Below are 17,442 nucleotides of genomic sequence, written 5' to 3' on the forward strand. Positions count from 1 at the left end.
ATTCTCACTAAAAGGGAGTTCAACAGAGCAGAATCATGCCTGAATATCATTTTCTGAATCGATTTAAAGATATGGATTGTTAATCATGACACCTCTACATCTTCTCAACAATGGCAATGTGTCACTGAAGTACCTCAGGCTATTTCCTTGTCAGCAAGATTCATTTTTGGCAGTTTATTCTTACCTCCTGCTTATTCTCCACCTGCAGCTGTTGTCCCAGCAGAAAGGAGGGGTGTTCTGCTCTTCAGGGCTCTCTGACAGAGGAAAAGGACAGCAACTGCTAACGCTGCACAGAAACATTCGACTCCAGAGGAACAGACGTGGCTTCGGGCTTGTCCTGCTGTGTCTGTAATTCCCACCTGCAAGAGCAGAGCAAGGCCAGGCACCTTCAGTTCCCCATGCCAAGGGAACAGTGGAAATACCAAGCTGTGCCTCATGTCTGTCCTGATCCCTGTGGCTCCTGGAGGGTGGCAGCAGGACACGGTGACAGAGTCACTGCTGTGGCGCCAGACAGACCAGGGGCTGCTATGACACCGCTGAACAGCCTGGGGGCTTCGTGCTGGAACAGATTCAGAAAACAAGGGAGGACATGCTTAGGAATATCTCACAGGATCACAAATAAAAGATATCCCAAAATCCAGTGTATATGAGGTGTATTTTAACTTAATTCATTGCAAGCAGTTTGCATATTTTAGTTGTTCTTTCGAACAAGTAATTCCTACTTTCTCTTGTTCTTTCCCGCTTTATTTCCAAAACAACACAGAGCCTCTAGTTTGTCTCATCTCTCAATCAAAGGTGAGCAAAGAGTCAGGATCTAATCTGGGATACAGTTCTGCACATCTTTTTTTCAATCACTTTTTTTGTTTTACTTTTAATGGCTCTAGCTAAAAATGTTTTGAATTAGTCTCCAGAGACTGAATGGTTCTGTTTGTTTTCAATAGATGTGACTGAACAGATTCTGGTTTATTCTGCTGTTGGTAAATATATTTCTCACCAAAACAAAAATATTTATCTGGCTCTAAATACCTTTTTTTTCTAAAGGTTAACCGAAATGCCTTGCTCAGTTTCTTTTCCCATTTTTTTCACAGAGAAAACAGCTATAACACTCCAGACAGCTCTAGCATATCAAATATGAATGAAAAGAATATTTTTATGCAATTACATGATTCTGTTTTTATGTTCATTAGACATAATGAAGTAAATGTTCTATTAGTCTGTGTATATTTCTACACAGCAACACACTGTGAATGAGAATGTTATTCCTTCTCTCAAGCACTGACATTGAGTGCATTGAGATTTCCACGTTTATTTTTTCACTGAGAACTAAGTATGTTGGGATCTCTAGCTGAAAACACTATGGAAACACCCAGCTAGTATTTATGGTTATTTTATTGCTGCCTTAGGGCCAGGAGATACTAAACTAACAGTATCAAACTTTCTTCTTCTTTCCTTCGCCCAATACCCTTTAATTCCCTTAATTACTACTTAACCCTGAAAGCTGCCCCAAAATAGCCAAGTGCTGAAAGTCTGGAAAGCAGCTGGCTACTGCCTCATGCAAAACTCCTCCTCAGGTTGTGTGATAGTCTGCAGTGTTTCTGGGAGGTGTTTCTGGAGATGGTGAACACAAATGGATGGGACCAGCCTGGGCTAAATCTGCCTTTTACACCAGGGACTAAAGAATGGGCTCTGAAACCGAGATACTGAGAGGAGTTGAACGTGTCCCCCATGTTTCAGCCTACCTGATCATCACAGAGAAGTGATTTCTACTTGCTAGAGTCACCCTGTTGGCATGGAATGATGACACTGGTGGTTTAGGAGGGCTGGGGGCTGTGCCTGTGGCACCCTCATCCTGGTGAGCAGATGAATTCCCAATGGGAAGCTCAAGCTGGGCACTGCCGTAGGTGTGCAAGGTTCACACCTTGGTTTGTGGAGAGCTTCTCCACCATCTCTCCCTCACTCTGAGCACTGCAGCAACAACCTCAGAGGGCTGGAGCACCCATCAGCCACCCACACTCCAGCCGGGGGTATCACCCTCACTGTGCTCTCTTCAAACACCCAGCCACACTAATGGGCACAGAAAATCACAGAATATCCTGAACTGGAACAAACCCGAAGGGATGATCAAAATCCAACTCCTGCTTCTGCGCAGGACAACCCCAAGAATCCACTGAGTGCCTGACAGTGTTGTGCAAACGCTTCTTGGACTTTGTCAGGCACCATAAGCAATGCCCTGGGGAGCTGGTTACAGTGCCCACCACCACCTGGGTGAAAAACCTTTTCCAAATATCCAAGCCAAACCTTCCCTGACACAGGTTCATGTCATTCCCTCTGGTCATTCCAGGAGTCACCAGGGAGATGAGATCAGGGTTTGCCCCTCACAAGGAAGCTGCTGCAGAGCAGCTGCGAGGTGTCCCCTCAATCTCCTCCAGGCTGAAGCGAGCAAGTGCCCTCAGCCGCTCCTTGTAAGAGCTGATGCTTTAAAATTGGTGCTGCTGGCAAGGGCACGCTTTGCTTGTGGGTTTGCCGCGTCCTCGATTCTCCCAAAAGCATCTTCACCCACAGATTTTTCTCTGCACTTCTTGTCGGATGTACCTTGTGAGGGATACACCGGGCGGACGCGGTGATCCCGGCTCCGGGGCTCCCGGCTTGAACGCGGGGCAGGCTCGGAGCGCTGGGGGCGGCCCGGGGGGAGGGAGCCGGGACGGAGCGGGGCGGCGGGAAGGGGTCTGAGCCCGCCAGGGAGAGCTGCAGGCTGGGGCGGCCTCTGCCGGGGAAGAGAGCCCGGCGCCGTGAGGGAAGGCGAAAGAGAGGGAGGGAGGGTCGGTGGGCGCCTGCGGCGACACCCGGAGCGGGACCTCCCCCCGTCTCTCCCCCCTCTCTCCGTCTCTCTCTCCCTCCCTCCGTCTCTTCCTGCGCTCCGCTCGGTGCCCGCGGCGAGGCGGGAGCGGGCGTGGCGGCGGCGCGGAGCCCCTCAGCAGCCGGGGCTGCGCTCCCTCCCTCCGCCGGCGCCTGCGGGCCGGGCGGCGAGGCCGGAGAGCGCCCCGCGGCCGGGGCGGGGTGGAAATTTACCTCAGCGAGGCTGCGAGCGAGGGGGCTCGGCAGGAGGCGGAGGGAGGGCGGGGAGCGGCGGAGCATCATCTGGCGGGGAACGCGAGGGACCAAATGACTGTGAGCAAGGGCGGGAGCCGCCACCGCCGCCGAGAGAGCAGCGAGCCGCGGCGCAGCGGCAGCGGCAGCCCCGCTCCCCCCGGCGGCGATGGCGGCGGGCGGCGGCGGAGCTGAGGGGGCTGAGCGGAGCTGAGCCGGGCTGAGGGGAGCTGAGGCGGGCCCCCCGCCCGCGGGCGCCGCATGGCGCGGGCCTGATGTCGGAGCGCGGCCCGGTGCCGCGGCGGCGCTGCGGGAGCAGGAGGAGGATGGCGGGGCTGCCGTGGAAGTGGCCGCGTACCCGCCTGCCCGTGGGCGCCAGCGCCCTGGGCGTCTTCGTGCTCTGCTGGCTCTACGTGTTCCCCGTGTACCGGCTGCCCGACGAGAAGGAGATCGTGCAGGGGGTGCTGCTGCAGCAGGGCAAGGCGTGGAGGAGGAACCAGACTGCGGTCTCCCTGTTCAGGTACCGCCGTGCGCGGCCCAAGGGCAGCGGGGACGGGCGGCGGGGCCGGCAGAGGGCTCGGGCAGCCGCCACAACCCGCGGCCCGGAGCCCACCCGGGCGCCCTCCCTACCCCGCCGAGCCCCAAACTTTATTCTTTCTTCCCCGAGCCTTTGTTTTTTTCGCAGCGGGCGGCAGGCAGGCAGGGCCCCTTCTGCCCGGCAAAACTTTTTTTGGGGGTGGCTCCGCTCGCTGCGGGGAGGAGAAGGGGCTCGGCGCGGGGGATGGAGATTTATCCTCGCAGGGATACTCTTGAGAGGCGGATGAGGGCTCCGGAGATTGCGGCGGCTGCCTGCACAATGGGGATGCTTCTCTCTTCCCGGATCTCGGCGGCAGCCCCTGTGGCTCTGACAAAGCCCGGGGCTGCCAGCCCGGCTTCCCTGGGCGCTGGGGACTGCCAGCTTGCTGCCAGGAGAAATCCCGGCTGGTGGAGCTCCCCGGGATGCGCCGGGGAATGGTTGGTGTGGATGTGCGTTCGTGTCAGCGCGCCCGCTCCGAGCAGCGCTGGGGAAGCTCCGCGCTGCTCCTTCACTCTCTGCGGTTTATTATAGAAGCCACGTGAAAAGGCACCTTTTTTCTCCTCGGTGCTTTTGACGTGGCTGGGAAATGGCGATAATCCTTGGGGCCCGTTTCACCTTGCCCCAGCTGCACAGGAGAGGAGAAATATTGCAGCCAAGCCACCACGGCTGAGAGCAGTGCAAAACCGACCGGGTCCCTGCCGTGGGGAGGATTTTTTAAACCATTCCGCTTTAAAAGCGTGTGCAGTGGAGATTTGCATCCCATCAAGAATTCTCACGTTTGGGTAAAATACAGGCAATTGGAAGAGAGGCAGAGTTCCCTCTCTTTCCCGGAGGGAAGCTGTTTTTTTTCTCCCTGTCCTCCAAGTAACAAATTAAAGATCAGAGTGAGTGGTAATTAAACTGCTTTCAGAAAAGCCCTCTTTAGTGAAATGGATCAGATGCAAAATTCAAGGGATTTATTTTCCCTTTGAAAAATATTTTTGTTTGTTTTCAAGTGGTGCACAGTTTTATTTTAAGTTCTTCAGTATTTTCTGAATGTATTTGCCTTTGTCATGAACTGGAGCTGATGTGGCTGCTTAATGTCTTGTCTGCTGTGATAACAGAAACTTTACAGTTCTTGAAAAGCACATTTGTCCATTAGCCCGCAAAGCCTGCAGGAAATCTGAGCAGTGATAGGTGAGAAGCAGATATGTCTAAATACTGTCACATTAGGCAGGCCTGGAAAAAATCCTCCCTTTAATACAGAAGTAGCAATAACATACAGATGCAGGACCTCTCTCCTAAAACACTTAATTAACACTAGAAGCTATGTTGATCTTCTTGAATATTAATTGATCTTGATCCTGTGCAGCAAATCAATCTACCTCATTTTAGGGGGGTAGATTAATCCATTTTTAAAAAAAAAATTGCCCCATAGGTTATGTAGGAAAGAGTTTGGTCTATTAGTTGTCATGTTAGTAAACCAAATGTTGTTTGAAGACTGGTAGTGCTGCTGCAGTTTCAGTTCACAAAACAGTTTTAGACCATTTCCACCACATGGTTTAGTAACAAAAACTCTGTGTGGCTTATCAGCTATTCCTCTTGCCCATATGTTTTTCTACTCTTTAAGCATAGTGATTATCTCCGAGATGCTGTTGAAGAGAGTCTCATGCAATAAAAGGAGCTGTTGTTTCCTGTCTGAGTCTCTTGATGAGTTGGTGCAGCACTAAATACAATGACCTTTAAGTCAATCTGCTTTGAAAGTGTTTTTAAGAGAAATTGTATGCTAGAGATATGTAGTGAGTATGGTAAACTGTATAATTCAGTTGTGAAGTAGAACTCTATTTTTTATGCTTCAATTTGCTTTTCTTCATCATAGAAGATTTTGAAGTTGAAGCCCATGTCAGGCAAGCTGCTGTATATTTGAGGTTAACAGGAACTTGCTCTGGTCCTGCTGTCCCTAAGCAAGCCACCTGTAAAAACTCCAAATTTACCTTTCTGCTGAAAAATTCCAGGCAATGTCTGTCTCTGTGTGAATGGGAAAGGAGGGATAGAGCTTCACAGAAAACCTGCATGTGAACTTTCAAGTAATATGGCTTTCCATAATAGTCTAATATTAAGTGTGCCTTAATGTATTAATAAAATATTATTTAAGAACAGTGTGAATTACTGTTCTCCCTAGCCCTCCTGCCACATTCTGGTTAACAAACAATTTCGGTTTCATTCAGTTTGAAGCATAAATTGGAATTAATCTGGGCTACAAATCCATACACAAATATTCATGGTGGTGCTTTGTGTAGTTGTATAGCATTTGTGGCATTGTATAGCCAGGTCCTTGCTACACACAGCAAACACCTGATAGGTTTGGAACTTTCTCCTCCTATAAACTCACCAGACTCCTATTGCTGAAGTAGATATTGGGTAATAAACTTGATGAAATCACACTTTACAAACCTCAGAAAGATTTTACCCTTTGCCTTCTGCACCTGGATCAAGGACAACTTCATTAATTCTTGTTCAGCAGAACCATCTGGGTAATTTGGGGTGGTTTGGGTTGGACCCTGATACCTGGAACCGAGTGCTGGTGACTCCTCAATCCCCACTGCTGCTTCCTTCTCCTCTCTGTACAGCCAGAAACCTTATGGGAAGATCTGACCCCTGTAAACCCTTGCTTCTGCCAGAACCCAGACTGGCCTGGTTCTTGTGCAACGATCTGATGGGGGGTTTGTGTTTGAATGAATTTCCAGAACTGTTTTTCAAATATGAATACTGGTATAATTAGCTGTGGATGCCTAAATAAATAACAAGACATTAGAGGTTCAGGGTAATCATGCTGTGAAAGCATCTCCTGTCTGACCAATGCTGAATATTCTGTCAGATGGTAAAACTCAATTTTGAACTGCAAAGTGGTCAAAATAGGAATAAGACTGTCATTAGAGCCGCTAATTAGAGCTAATGTGTCTAATCTGCCCACAGTATAATGGCTTGTCATCCTGTGAGGTGGTTAATGTTATTGAGCCCTAACTGGTTTTACAGATTGCTTAGGGGATTTTTTAAGGCCTAGTGCTGCTGAGATCATTTAGGCAAAAACGTTTTTACTTGTTGTCTGTTATTTGCTAAAGTAAATTACATACAGCAATACCTTTAGGACGGTTTTATTTAAAATACTGCAATTCATTAAAGGCAGAACTGGATCATTTCCTCTGCCTTACGAGCTCCATACAGCCACAAATCCCAAGCACTGTGTGTTTCTATGGCACTTCTTTCATTTTTTTGTAGAGGGTGGACCTCCTCTAGGGAGTGAATATGCTTGTGGAGGGGCAGTGGGTTGTGGACTGTCAGGGTTGGATGATGGTTAGTGTCTTAAAGGTTCTTCAGGAAGAGATGGGGAAGTCCCTGAAAGACAACAGAAAGGCTTCCTGTGAGATTTAGCTTGTCTTCTTGCTTCTGCTGCTTCGGTTTTGTGTGATGCTGAAAGGTCACCACGGATTATTCTGATGGTGACTTGATTAAACTGGTGGCAGATGTCCCGGGTGAACTCAGCATTCATGACTCCAGCCCACAGCATCTGCTACAAATTGTCTTTGGTCCTCAGTGATGTCCCCTCTGACATGGCCAAATGGGCTATGCTCACCTTGGCTGGTGGCTTCTCCACTCCTTTCCACCAGATTTGTCCTCTTGTCCATTTTCCATGGACAGGGCAGAGGAGCTACAGCCTTGAGTTGACACAGCAGGGTCAGAGGCTGAATTGGGTGGAATATCCAGGCTCTGTGTCACAGTGTGAATGTGAACAGAGCGTGGATCCTCTCCTGCTGCTGGCTTTGCGTGCCTTGCAAAAACCCTGCTCTGTCCCCAGTGTGCCAGAGGGGCTTTCCCCGCTGTAGCTTCCTCTTGCCAGCTGCTCTCTGCCGGCTGTTCCTGGCCCTACCTGGAGTGCAGTCACACCAGGAGAGGCCCCCTGTGCACATCACTGCTCATTCTGGATTGCATTAACACAGAACTGGAATTCCAGGTCACTTCCCCAGCTGGGTATGACAGATGCTGTTGCCGAGTCAGCACGGTTTTCCTTAGTTCGGATGGGGGTTTTTTCCTTCTCTTTTTATGTCAGCACTGCAAATTACATGAGTGTTGGGATCCTCGTTGGGCTGTTTCAAGGCAAATCTGAGATTAAACTTTGTGTTGCTCAGGTTGACTTTAGATAAGAGTTTGGCCCTTCTTAAACAGCTTCATCAGGTACAGAATTACTCCTGCTTTCGCTAGATGCAGATGAAGGACAAAATTAGGAGTAGACCTGGGACATGCTGGATTGGGTTAGTTCTGCCTCTGTGGACTAAGAAGCCCTGCCCTGAATTGAATGGATATGCCCACACGTTGAGCCAAATCCATTTTTCTGTCCTGAATTTGTGTTGCTACTGCTGGCTGTGTTTTCATCAACAATTTACTTGATTTTGTTGTTGTTGCTGTTGCATTTGCTTCATTGGGGATTAATGGAGTATTTGCCATTTGTGGTTCCCAGCTGAGATAAGAAGTTGTTTTGGTGAAGAGGTACAATTTTGAAGAGTGGGTTAAAGGTGAGGGGAAAGAAATGTTTGTATTTCATGTTATTATTTGGAGGCTGTGATGAAGAAAGCAAGATGTGGAGAGGCTTGGCTTCATGTCTTCAAGTTGGATACCTGAATGACATGAAAACAATGAGAAATAGTTACCTGAGTTAGCACACAGTGTCTTTGCAGATGACAGCTGTGCTGGCAAGATAGGAATTGATTTAAATTCCTGAGTTCCAGCTCCTGCTCTCCTCCTTCCTTGACCCTAAGTAGCATTTTCTAACAGACTTTGATTTGCAATCCTAATGAAACAGACTGCTGAGATCCCCAGTATCTTGCAAAGCGCTGGATTGCTGCTTTCCTTTGGATTTGTAAAAACCCTGGTCTGCCAGTGTATATGGGAAGATGTAGCCAGCTCCCTGAGGCTCTTTTCCTGTTAGCTGGGAGCAGCCAAAGGCCCACAGCCAGGCACTGGGGAACAGGGGAGCAGAGACTTTGCTGGAATTTAGGTTACCCAGCTGGGGCCCCAAAAGTCTGGTATGTATATACCCAGACACTGCTGGATGTATGTATTTCCCCATTTATGTTCTCCCTTTCTTTGGATGGAATGGGCACTGAATCATCCATACAATGCAGCAGTGAGTGATTTATTCCTCTAGTTGTAATTTTCATCTTCAGAGCAGCCAAGAGTGTTGCTCTCATTTGACATGTGTTTAATGACATTATATGAAAATTCCTATTTTTGAGGCTAGTTCCTAGTAGGTAAATGCATGGAAGATTGTCTTTCACCCTTTAGAATTTGTCTCTCCCCAGTGTGGATGAACTTCTCTGAAATGAAGAAGCTGTTTGGATTGCAGTCTTCTGTTGTTCCAGTTTTCTGAGCACCAAAAAATACTTAAATTTTAAACCCCTGTATGTACATTAGTCTTTTTCTGTATGCTGCATGGGATTCTCAAAATGCAAGGAAATTACTCCTAATGGTAAATCATTTTAACATAGCTGCATGCAGTTAAATTCAGACTGAAGCACATTAATCCAAGCTAAATGGTGTTTGTAAACCTCGGTGTAGATTCAGGTTTTATCATGTCACAATTTTTATATCCAGAAGACCAGAGATTCTTCTCCCAGGTCTTGGAATTTAACCTGATTAGATGAACAGCACATGGGGTGGGGACAAGGTCCTGATAAGTCCCTGGACCCTGGCAAAGCTTTTTTTTTTTTTTGTAAAGTATTTGCTGCAGAGGCTCTGAGCTTCATGAAGAATCTGTGCCTGTTGCCATGACCTCAGTGGTATTTGAAATTTTTAAGAAGGTGAATTATATTGTGGAGAACTAAATCCTGGGTTTCACCATGATTCTCTTTCCCACTGCTCCATTTGGGATTAAGGTGAAAATTGTGAAATTAGATCAATACACAATATTTTATGGCTAGCAGAATGGTGTGGAGTCATTGTTAGTGCATTAAATCAACAGAATTTTATTTTGACTTCTGTTTTATTTGCTGGAAAGTGCCTTCCTTAATTTGTTGGTTTAGAGATGCTCTTTTCAAATGGAGATGTGGCTAAATTGAGGCTTCTGAAGCTGCTGGGAACAGCTGAATAGAAGTGGTTAACATTTTTAATGTCTTTCATGTTTGCTGAGGGCATCCTGAACATTTCCTGAACAACCATTGTGTTTATATTTTTTCCTTCTTTTTCTCCTCTACCTCTTCTTTAATCTCTTCCCATTCTTAAGCTGCTTGAGGCCTTCCTCAGCTTTAAGAGGAGCCCCAGACTATTGCAGTGGCTCCTTTATAATTACTCAATTAACATTCACAGCAGTGGTACAAAGAACTTGTGTGAAATTATTTACTCCTTTATCTCCTTCCCCATCTGAACTAATGCCCTTCTCCAGAGCCCTGCAACTCCCACTGATGATCAGGGCATCTGTTGGTTTGCATCCTTGATGTTCCAGTTGTTGGCTATCAGGCTTTCCAGGTAAATTCATGTATCTGCAAGATAAAGGCTTTACTTATCAGGTTGCCTCTGCTCTTGTAAGCTTTTAGCATTAGTCTGTTGGCTAAAATCTTTTAAAAGGCCTAGTAACAAAGAGAACTTTGGCTTGTCTTGTTATGGTGTGAGTTTTACCATCTTTTATGTCTCCACCTTCACTGAGACTGATAATGGAATAAAAACCTCTCAGTTGCCCCATCCCGTTATTATTTATTAGATCCAACAAGGAAGCACCACCAGCTTTAATTTAAAAGTTGCTATATAGCTATCCTATATTTTAAGAAGTGCTGGGAAAACAGATCATCAGCTATTTTCCTTGCTTTCTTGTGGGAAAAACTCGCCCTGCATATTTCTGGAATGCCTGGAGTGGCCGTTGCTGTAATAGAGAAATAACAGCTTTGTATTTCCTGTCAGAGATGGAAGACAAACAAACAAAACACTTTTCTTTTTCCCCAGTGAAAAGATTTTAATATTTTTCTGTGTGGTCCATCTGGCCAAATGTCAGTTCTGGGAATTCTGTTTCAGGGAATTAAGGAAGCTGTGTACATGACATGGGTATCTCCTGTAACTGAACTTCAGGTCTAGGTCACCACTGGTGGCAATTGGGAGTTCTGTGGATAATTGTCACTGCCCAGAAATTGTAATTTTTACAGTGCCATAAGTGTGCAGAGAGACGTTCTGTGCTCTGAAGGATTTTCCTTCCAAGAATGTGTGTAGTGAGATCCCAGCTATGCAGATTCGGAATTCTGATGAATGGGGTGGGGTTTCCATCTGTTAGTGCAGTTTTTAATGTGAAGGAATACCTGGGCAAGTGACAGGCTGTGGAAATGTTCCCTGGAAGAGTGATCCAATACTTCTGCTGAGGGTTTTAGAACTTGAGGTACCAGCTTACTACTTGTGAAGTGTGCAAGGCATATTTGTTTTAGTGTTTTTCTTCTTTCCGTGACTTCCATTGAAGCATTTATCTATTTCAAAGAGAAGAGCTCTTTATGTAGCATTCACTAGCGATGTGAATCCCCGTGCCTGGATAGTAACTCACAGTTACTTACAGTATAAGAGTGAATTGTCAGCTGCTGGTGAAATTCAGATTCTCTACTTCTGCTGCACCTGTGAGTTCTGTCACTAGACAACAATAGCGAGTGCTGCAGCAGACATTCCTAATTGGAATGCAGTCTTTAGATTATCCTTGCTCATTGTGGATGATTTACTGCCATCCACTCAGGCGCTGTTGCCTCCTTATTTGTCTGAGCGAGGTTCAGACTCTTTGCAGTTTCCTGTGTTGTGCCATTTAGTAATTAATGGCCGTGCAAAAAGCCTGAGAATAAATCCATACAGGGTGTGGTTATAATGTGGGAAAGGAGATGCAATATTCATGAGGCAGGAGTAGAGGAATGCTGTTGGATCAGATGAGAATGGGAATGGTAAACACTGTCTACAGCTTGCTTAAAGATTGGTTTGAAAAATAATTTTGAGATAAATACATGCTGTATTTAATTTTTATTCGCTTTTAGACCTCTGTAGTTTTTATGCTATAGTTAAGAAAATGGGTTGAGAAACTTTGGTCTGTCTACATAAGTCTGTAAAGCAGATAGCTCACCTGTAAGTTCTCAGAAAGTTTATAAATCTACTACTATTGCTCAGTTATGTGGAGAGGAGTTCAGGATTTATCACTGTGATGGGCTTAGTTTAGGAGTATGAGGAGGATGCCTTTTGGCAAGGACCAGCATTCCAACTGTTCTGAGGCTCAGCAGGCCAGGGGATTTCAGAATTTCACCTGGCTTGGTGATGCTTGCTCCTCTCTGAGAGCAAAAGCAGGAAAGGATGCTGAACTACGTATTTTGAGGCTGGGGGCACTTAATATGACTTAGAGATTTGTGACAGTCTTGCTTTCTGGGATGGAAATGAAATGGAATGTCTCAGTCCTCATAACTCCAGGGAAGTGCTTGTAAATGTGAATGGTGGCTTGGCCCCCAAAAGGCAAGTAAAAATCCAGTGTGGCTTGTTGTAATTCAGATGCCTAATTTCTGTGCTTAATCATCATTTTGGGGGCCTGAGTCACGGGTTTGAAGTGCTAGGGATTGCTATAGTGAGAATTACATATCAGTCTATAATTAGATGCGTTTTTTAATTAAGGAAACTGCAACAGTGAAGGGAATAGGAGAAACAAAACCAATCTGTGCATTCCTTCATAGGTCATATTATTGAACATTTTGTCTTGGCAGCCAGCAAGCATCTAGCAGAAACACACTTGCTGAGCCCCATGGACAAATGCTGAACATCTCCAGGTTTATGTGTGCCCAGCTGGATGAAGCAGTAAAAATGCACATGAGAGATTTATTCTTTCTATTCTGTTTAAGCCATTGCCTTTAAGTGTATCCAGAAGGGAATGGCAGAGTGTGCTGTTGGAGCTTTCTGATGCACAAATGGTAACAACAACAAAGAAGTTAATATCAATAGGAAAATCATGTGTTTTGATAGATCTATTCAGACAACAGAACAAGTGGAAAACACTTATTTAGTGTAGTTCAGTAAATGCTAACGAGTCCAGATCTGAGAACATGTTTATTTTTGCTCTGGGTCTTTGATGCTTTCTCTCATTTAAAAAAAACCCAAACAAACAGTTTTGTACTTCACTTGACTAACAGGCCGTTGCTACTGAAAGTCTTGTATAAGAGGGTTGAGTTTGTTGTTTTCCCCCACCTAATCTGTGGGAAAATGTGGAGCTGGTTTTACAAATTTAGTACAAATTCTGTTTTCTCATGTGCTGCAGAACAGCAGATCTGCATCACAAAGAACAGCAAAATTCCCTCTGCTGGGAATTGGGCTGCTGGGCTTTCAGTGGGGTGTGGGCTCTCTTCTCTGTGACATAACCAGGAGAACATGTGCAGTGCTGTCACTTAAAATCAGGGGTCAGCCTAGGTGAATATGAGCTTGCTCTGCACTTTAGAGCTTAATCTGTTCTTTCCCAAAGAAGTTTTAGCTTAATCATTTGGTTTCACGTGGTGTCTCGTGTGTCTCTGCAGTCTGTCTGGTGAGAATCATTCTCTTTTCCATTTAAGATCAATAACTTGTTTTGCCTTAGAGAAATTAAAAAGAAACCCCAAAGTCCTGAGAAGTCAGTTGTTCCCACTCATGAATTGCTACCAGTGTACAGGTATTTCTCAAAAATCTGGGTAACTGCTAAGAACAGATTAGCTTTAAATAAGTTTAGGGAAGAAATAGCCAGGAACTGTCATTTCATCATCACCTTTTTGGGTCTAAAGTGAATGGGCTGAATGTATTGCAGAGAAAGATCTCCCAAAACACTGGATGAGTGATTGAGCACATAAACATGATTTTAAAAGCATTTTTAAACCAACTTGTAGGCAATATTCCTGTCTTAAGGTGCCTCGTTGCAGGACTAAGTAGGTTGAATGATTTATTTCGTGAATTTTTACTTTCATCCTCATACTGAGTAGATACCTTGGATAAACTTCTAGTTAATTCACAGTGAAGAGCACTCAGGATCCTCTGGGCTTCTGCTTTCCCTGAGCAAGCTGATGCACCTCCTCTGAAAAGAGGGAGGCACCCTTGGGATTTCTTCCCTCCTTTCCCTGGTGCTGCCCTCGCATCCTTCTCTGCCTGGAGGTGGTGGCAGTGCCTGCTGTCCCTTGGGCATTTACAGGTGACATCACAGGCATGCCAGCTCCGGAATAACTTGTGCCCTGGTGTTTTGGAAAAGGATTGCCTTTAATGCTTTGGATCATTTCCAGAACTACCTCAGCTGTCACCAGCAACTCTTCCCACTTCAAAGAGCAATATGTTCTATAAATAGTGGTGCAAATTAGGCTCTGGTTGTGTCCCAGATCCCTCAACTTCTTTCATCCCTGGTGACAGGACTGTGGAGGCAGCAGGTGACACAGCTCTTGGGCAGGGCAGGGGGCACAGCTCTGTGCCTTCGTTCCTGTATTCTTACTTACAAGCTGAGTTTTCTCTTGGGAAAAGTGTCAGAACCCTCTTGTCAGCCAAAAGGAGAGGATGCAGAATGGAGTGCTCCAGAAGGAAAGAAAATGATCTGGGAGGGCAGGAGGGAGGGTGGTGAGATGGAGAAGCCTTGGGAGGTTGGAAGGGAGGTGGAAGATTGCTAGGACTTAGCACAATAGAGACAAGGAGTTTGTAGCAGCAGGAGCACTGAAGAAGAAGCAGCATAAAAACCAGAGAATAAAATAAAGAAACATTTATGTGAAGCAGAATAGCAGAGAAAGACCATAGTTAGGAAATTTGAGAACAAGTGTGTGGCTAAATCAGAAAAGCAATCAATTAAGGGTAAAACATTCAGTGAAGTGGACAATTTAAGGACCGCTCAGTTGGTTAAGCAAGGTAACCCAAGGAAGTAACAATTAATTAAAACTGTGTGAGGTAAATTATAATTTCAGTGAAGAAGCTCAAGTATCAGATGGAAGCAGGTCACTTGAGTAAATTGAGGGTGCAGTTTCAATGACCAGAGGTAGAAGAGAGGCTATGAAACCATAATAGGAGAGGGCATTTTGATGCCACAAGACAGGGGGGAATCATTTTGCTCTAGAGATGACTGTTGAAGTGGTGAGATTTGGAAGTGGAGTGATGAAATATGTGGAGTACAGCCCACTCACTGCAGCTATCTCTGGTACCTGTCCTACTTAAGAGCTGTGGTAGGGAAAATGTCCATATGGTTAGCAAAAAGACAGGAAAACAACATTTGTTGCTCTGTTTTTTTTCATCCTCTGATTGCATTTTGCCAACTAGACAGTCCACAGGCTTGACATCTAGTGAACTTTGTTTGCTGAGGGTTAGATTGCCCTTTGGGGCACAAACAGCCCAGGCTGAGGGATGATGGATTACAGCAGGCAATTCTTTGACTTCTCATATCTCAAACTGGGGTTGGTTACTGTGGTTTTGGGGTGAGACTTTAAAACAAAGGCATGCTTTGTTCTGGATACCATCCATAGCATTTCTGATGAGATGACTTCTTACTGTATGTTCTAGTAGGATTGTACACATTGTTGGCATTAAATGGATGCATACATAATGTGTACTTTAAAAAACCTCCAAGCTTCACTGTTTATTCAGCTACTTCAGAACTCCTTGGCCACATGCACTTGGCCAGTTTTGGTTCCAGGTTTTGGAGCAGCTCTGGGAAGGTGAGGGAGTTGTGGGGGTGGACATGGAGCTTCAACACTTCTGGGTGTCAAATTGCCAGCCTCTTCTCCAGAGTGATCTTGCTGTGCAGGAGGCAGAGTGCAAAGCAGTGAAATTCTGGGTCTTGGGTGTTGTCTTTGTCTCTCTTCTGCAACAGTTCCATCACATAGCTTCTGCCCCAAATATGCCTGCTTCCCAACGATTGTAGGGGTCCTGCAGGAGATATGTGAGAGATGTGCAGTATAAATCAGCTGATAATGGACTTTTATTGCAGTACATAAAAACACAGAAATGTCTTTAGTAGGACTAATTACTCTATCAGGTCCCTTTAGTTTAGTTTCCTGTCTCTGTCAAGGCCTGGCACCAAATGCTGCAGAGAAAGTCATGCAGTAAGTGTGGTAGTAGTATGATCTCCCAAACAGATCAATGTCTCAGGTTCTTAGCATTTTGAGACTTCATTTAGCTGTCACTAACTTAGTTTAACACCTCATTCCAAATTACTGCTGTTACTTACAACGACCTCTCATGTTCTTGGTGCTTACATAAACAATCCATTCCTTCTTAACCTTCATTATGCTTAATTAAGGAAGTGCAGGTGTTCTCTAATGGTTAGTTCTTAAATATGTCTTATTCTTCGATTGCTTCTGAATCACTCTAAAAAAAATGTGTTTCTTCTTTGGCTCATATACCCTTTTTGTACTAATTTGCCTTTTTATCTGGTTGATTTTTAGATTGTGACATTGTACCAGAAAACAAAATGTCACCATGCTGTTGAAAAGCAAACAGCTCATCTTCAACCTTGTAGTAAACAGTTTAATTACTATGGAAACGGAATTATTGCTCTCTAAAATTGTTCAGTTGTTGCTTCTGAACTGATCCTTTTTTTTCCTAAATAATTCAATGCTTTTAAGTTCTTTGAAATGAGTAGCATAGACCAACTGGCCGTGATTCAGTAGAGCTCTGTAACTTGTCATGCATTCTTGAGCTGCAAGGTGAATTTTCATTTTGAATTTGAGACCTGAAGAGGTGGCAGTGGGACTGCCCAGTTGGTGGATGCTCTCAAATCAGCTGTGCCAGGCCTGGGAGCTGAGGCTCCATCAAAGAAATAAAGTATGTTGGGTTAATTTCTGTGTAGTACACATCCTGTAGGTATGAACGTGGGAATCTTCTCATGCAGGTCAAGAGACTGACATTTATTTTCCTGATAGGGCACATTTTTTATTTTTACTCAGTGGCAGGAAGGAAAACCACAGATTCAGTCAGTTCATTGTGGGGTAAGTCCAGTGCTGCTCCAAGAAGCTGAGGACAAAGGGGTCAGAAAAAGAGAATGTCCTGGCTGGCCATCTCCTGGGGCCAGGGGCTGTGGGATTCTTGTTTCCAACACGTAGTTTCCACCATGTTCCTAAAGGATTGTGAGCTGCTGCCAGTCCAAACTGACGAGTTCAAGATGAATCAGTAAATGGAAGAATCTGCCACCTTCCTTCCTTACTCCCCTCAGGATCCTGAGTGCAGTGCTTCATGGGCCAGTGCTTTTATTGATTAGTTATCCCCAATCAGGGCTTTCTTGTTAGTGAATAGTAAATCTACCTGTAAGCTGGCCCATCAATACCTGTACCAAAAATTATCCCTGACACACTCCAGAAATCTGCCAGGCTGCTTCCATCACTCCGTGTTGCCCTTCCTATGGGTGTCAGGGAGATAGATACCAATCTCCTAGTGGGCCCAGAGTTTGGGATCCAGGGATTTCCTTGAGTCTTTTAAAGGAGATTTCTGTTCCCAGCACTATGCCTCATTCTTTACGAATTGAGGATGTGGATTCCTGAGTAAAAGTAAACTCACGTTGGATACGCTAGCCTGAGAGACTGCATGGCTGTGAGTTTTATGTCTCGTTTGAAAGAGCTGGTTTATAAATTCCTCCCTCAGATCTTTTCAGAACCTAGCTCAAGTATTTTTAATATTTAGATTTCTTTGGATTATGGGTAGTCTGTGAAAACTGGAGCATGGCAGCTAATTAAACTTAGGAATTCGACAGTACTTCAACCCAAAATAGTTTCCTGTGCTATGTGTAGCTGTATATGTCAAACTCTTCAGGCTTGGCTTTTATTTAG

At 45.3% G+C, this 17,442-nt stretch overlaps 1 protein-coding gene across 1 annotated transcript in view; it reads left to right on the forward strand.

Moving 5' to 3' along the window:
* Nucleotides 1-3,085: 3,085 nt before the first annotated feature.
* ST8SIA1 (ST8 alpha-N-acetyl-neuraminide alpha-2,8-sialyltransferase 1) overlaps nt 3,086-17,442 on the forward strand; it is a 100,947-nt gene continuing 86,590 nt past the window's right edge. The window contains exon 1 of the mRNA XM_063395271.1: nt 3,086-3,607. Within this exon, the coding sequence (XP_063251341.1) occupies nt 3,363-3,607 (245 nt within the window). The 5' untranslated portion in view covers nt 3,086-3,362. The remainder of the gene's footprint in view (nt 3,608-17,442) is intronic.

The sequence above is a fragment of the Prinia subflava genome, chromosome 4 (assembly GCF_021018805.1).
Source record: "Prinia subflava isolate CZ2003 ecotype Zambia chromosome 4, Cam_Psub_1.2, whole genome shotgun sequence".
Lineage (NCBI taxonomy): Eukaryota > Metazoa > Chordata > Aves > Passeriformes > Cisticolidae > Prinia > Prinia subflava.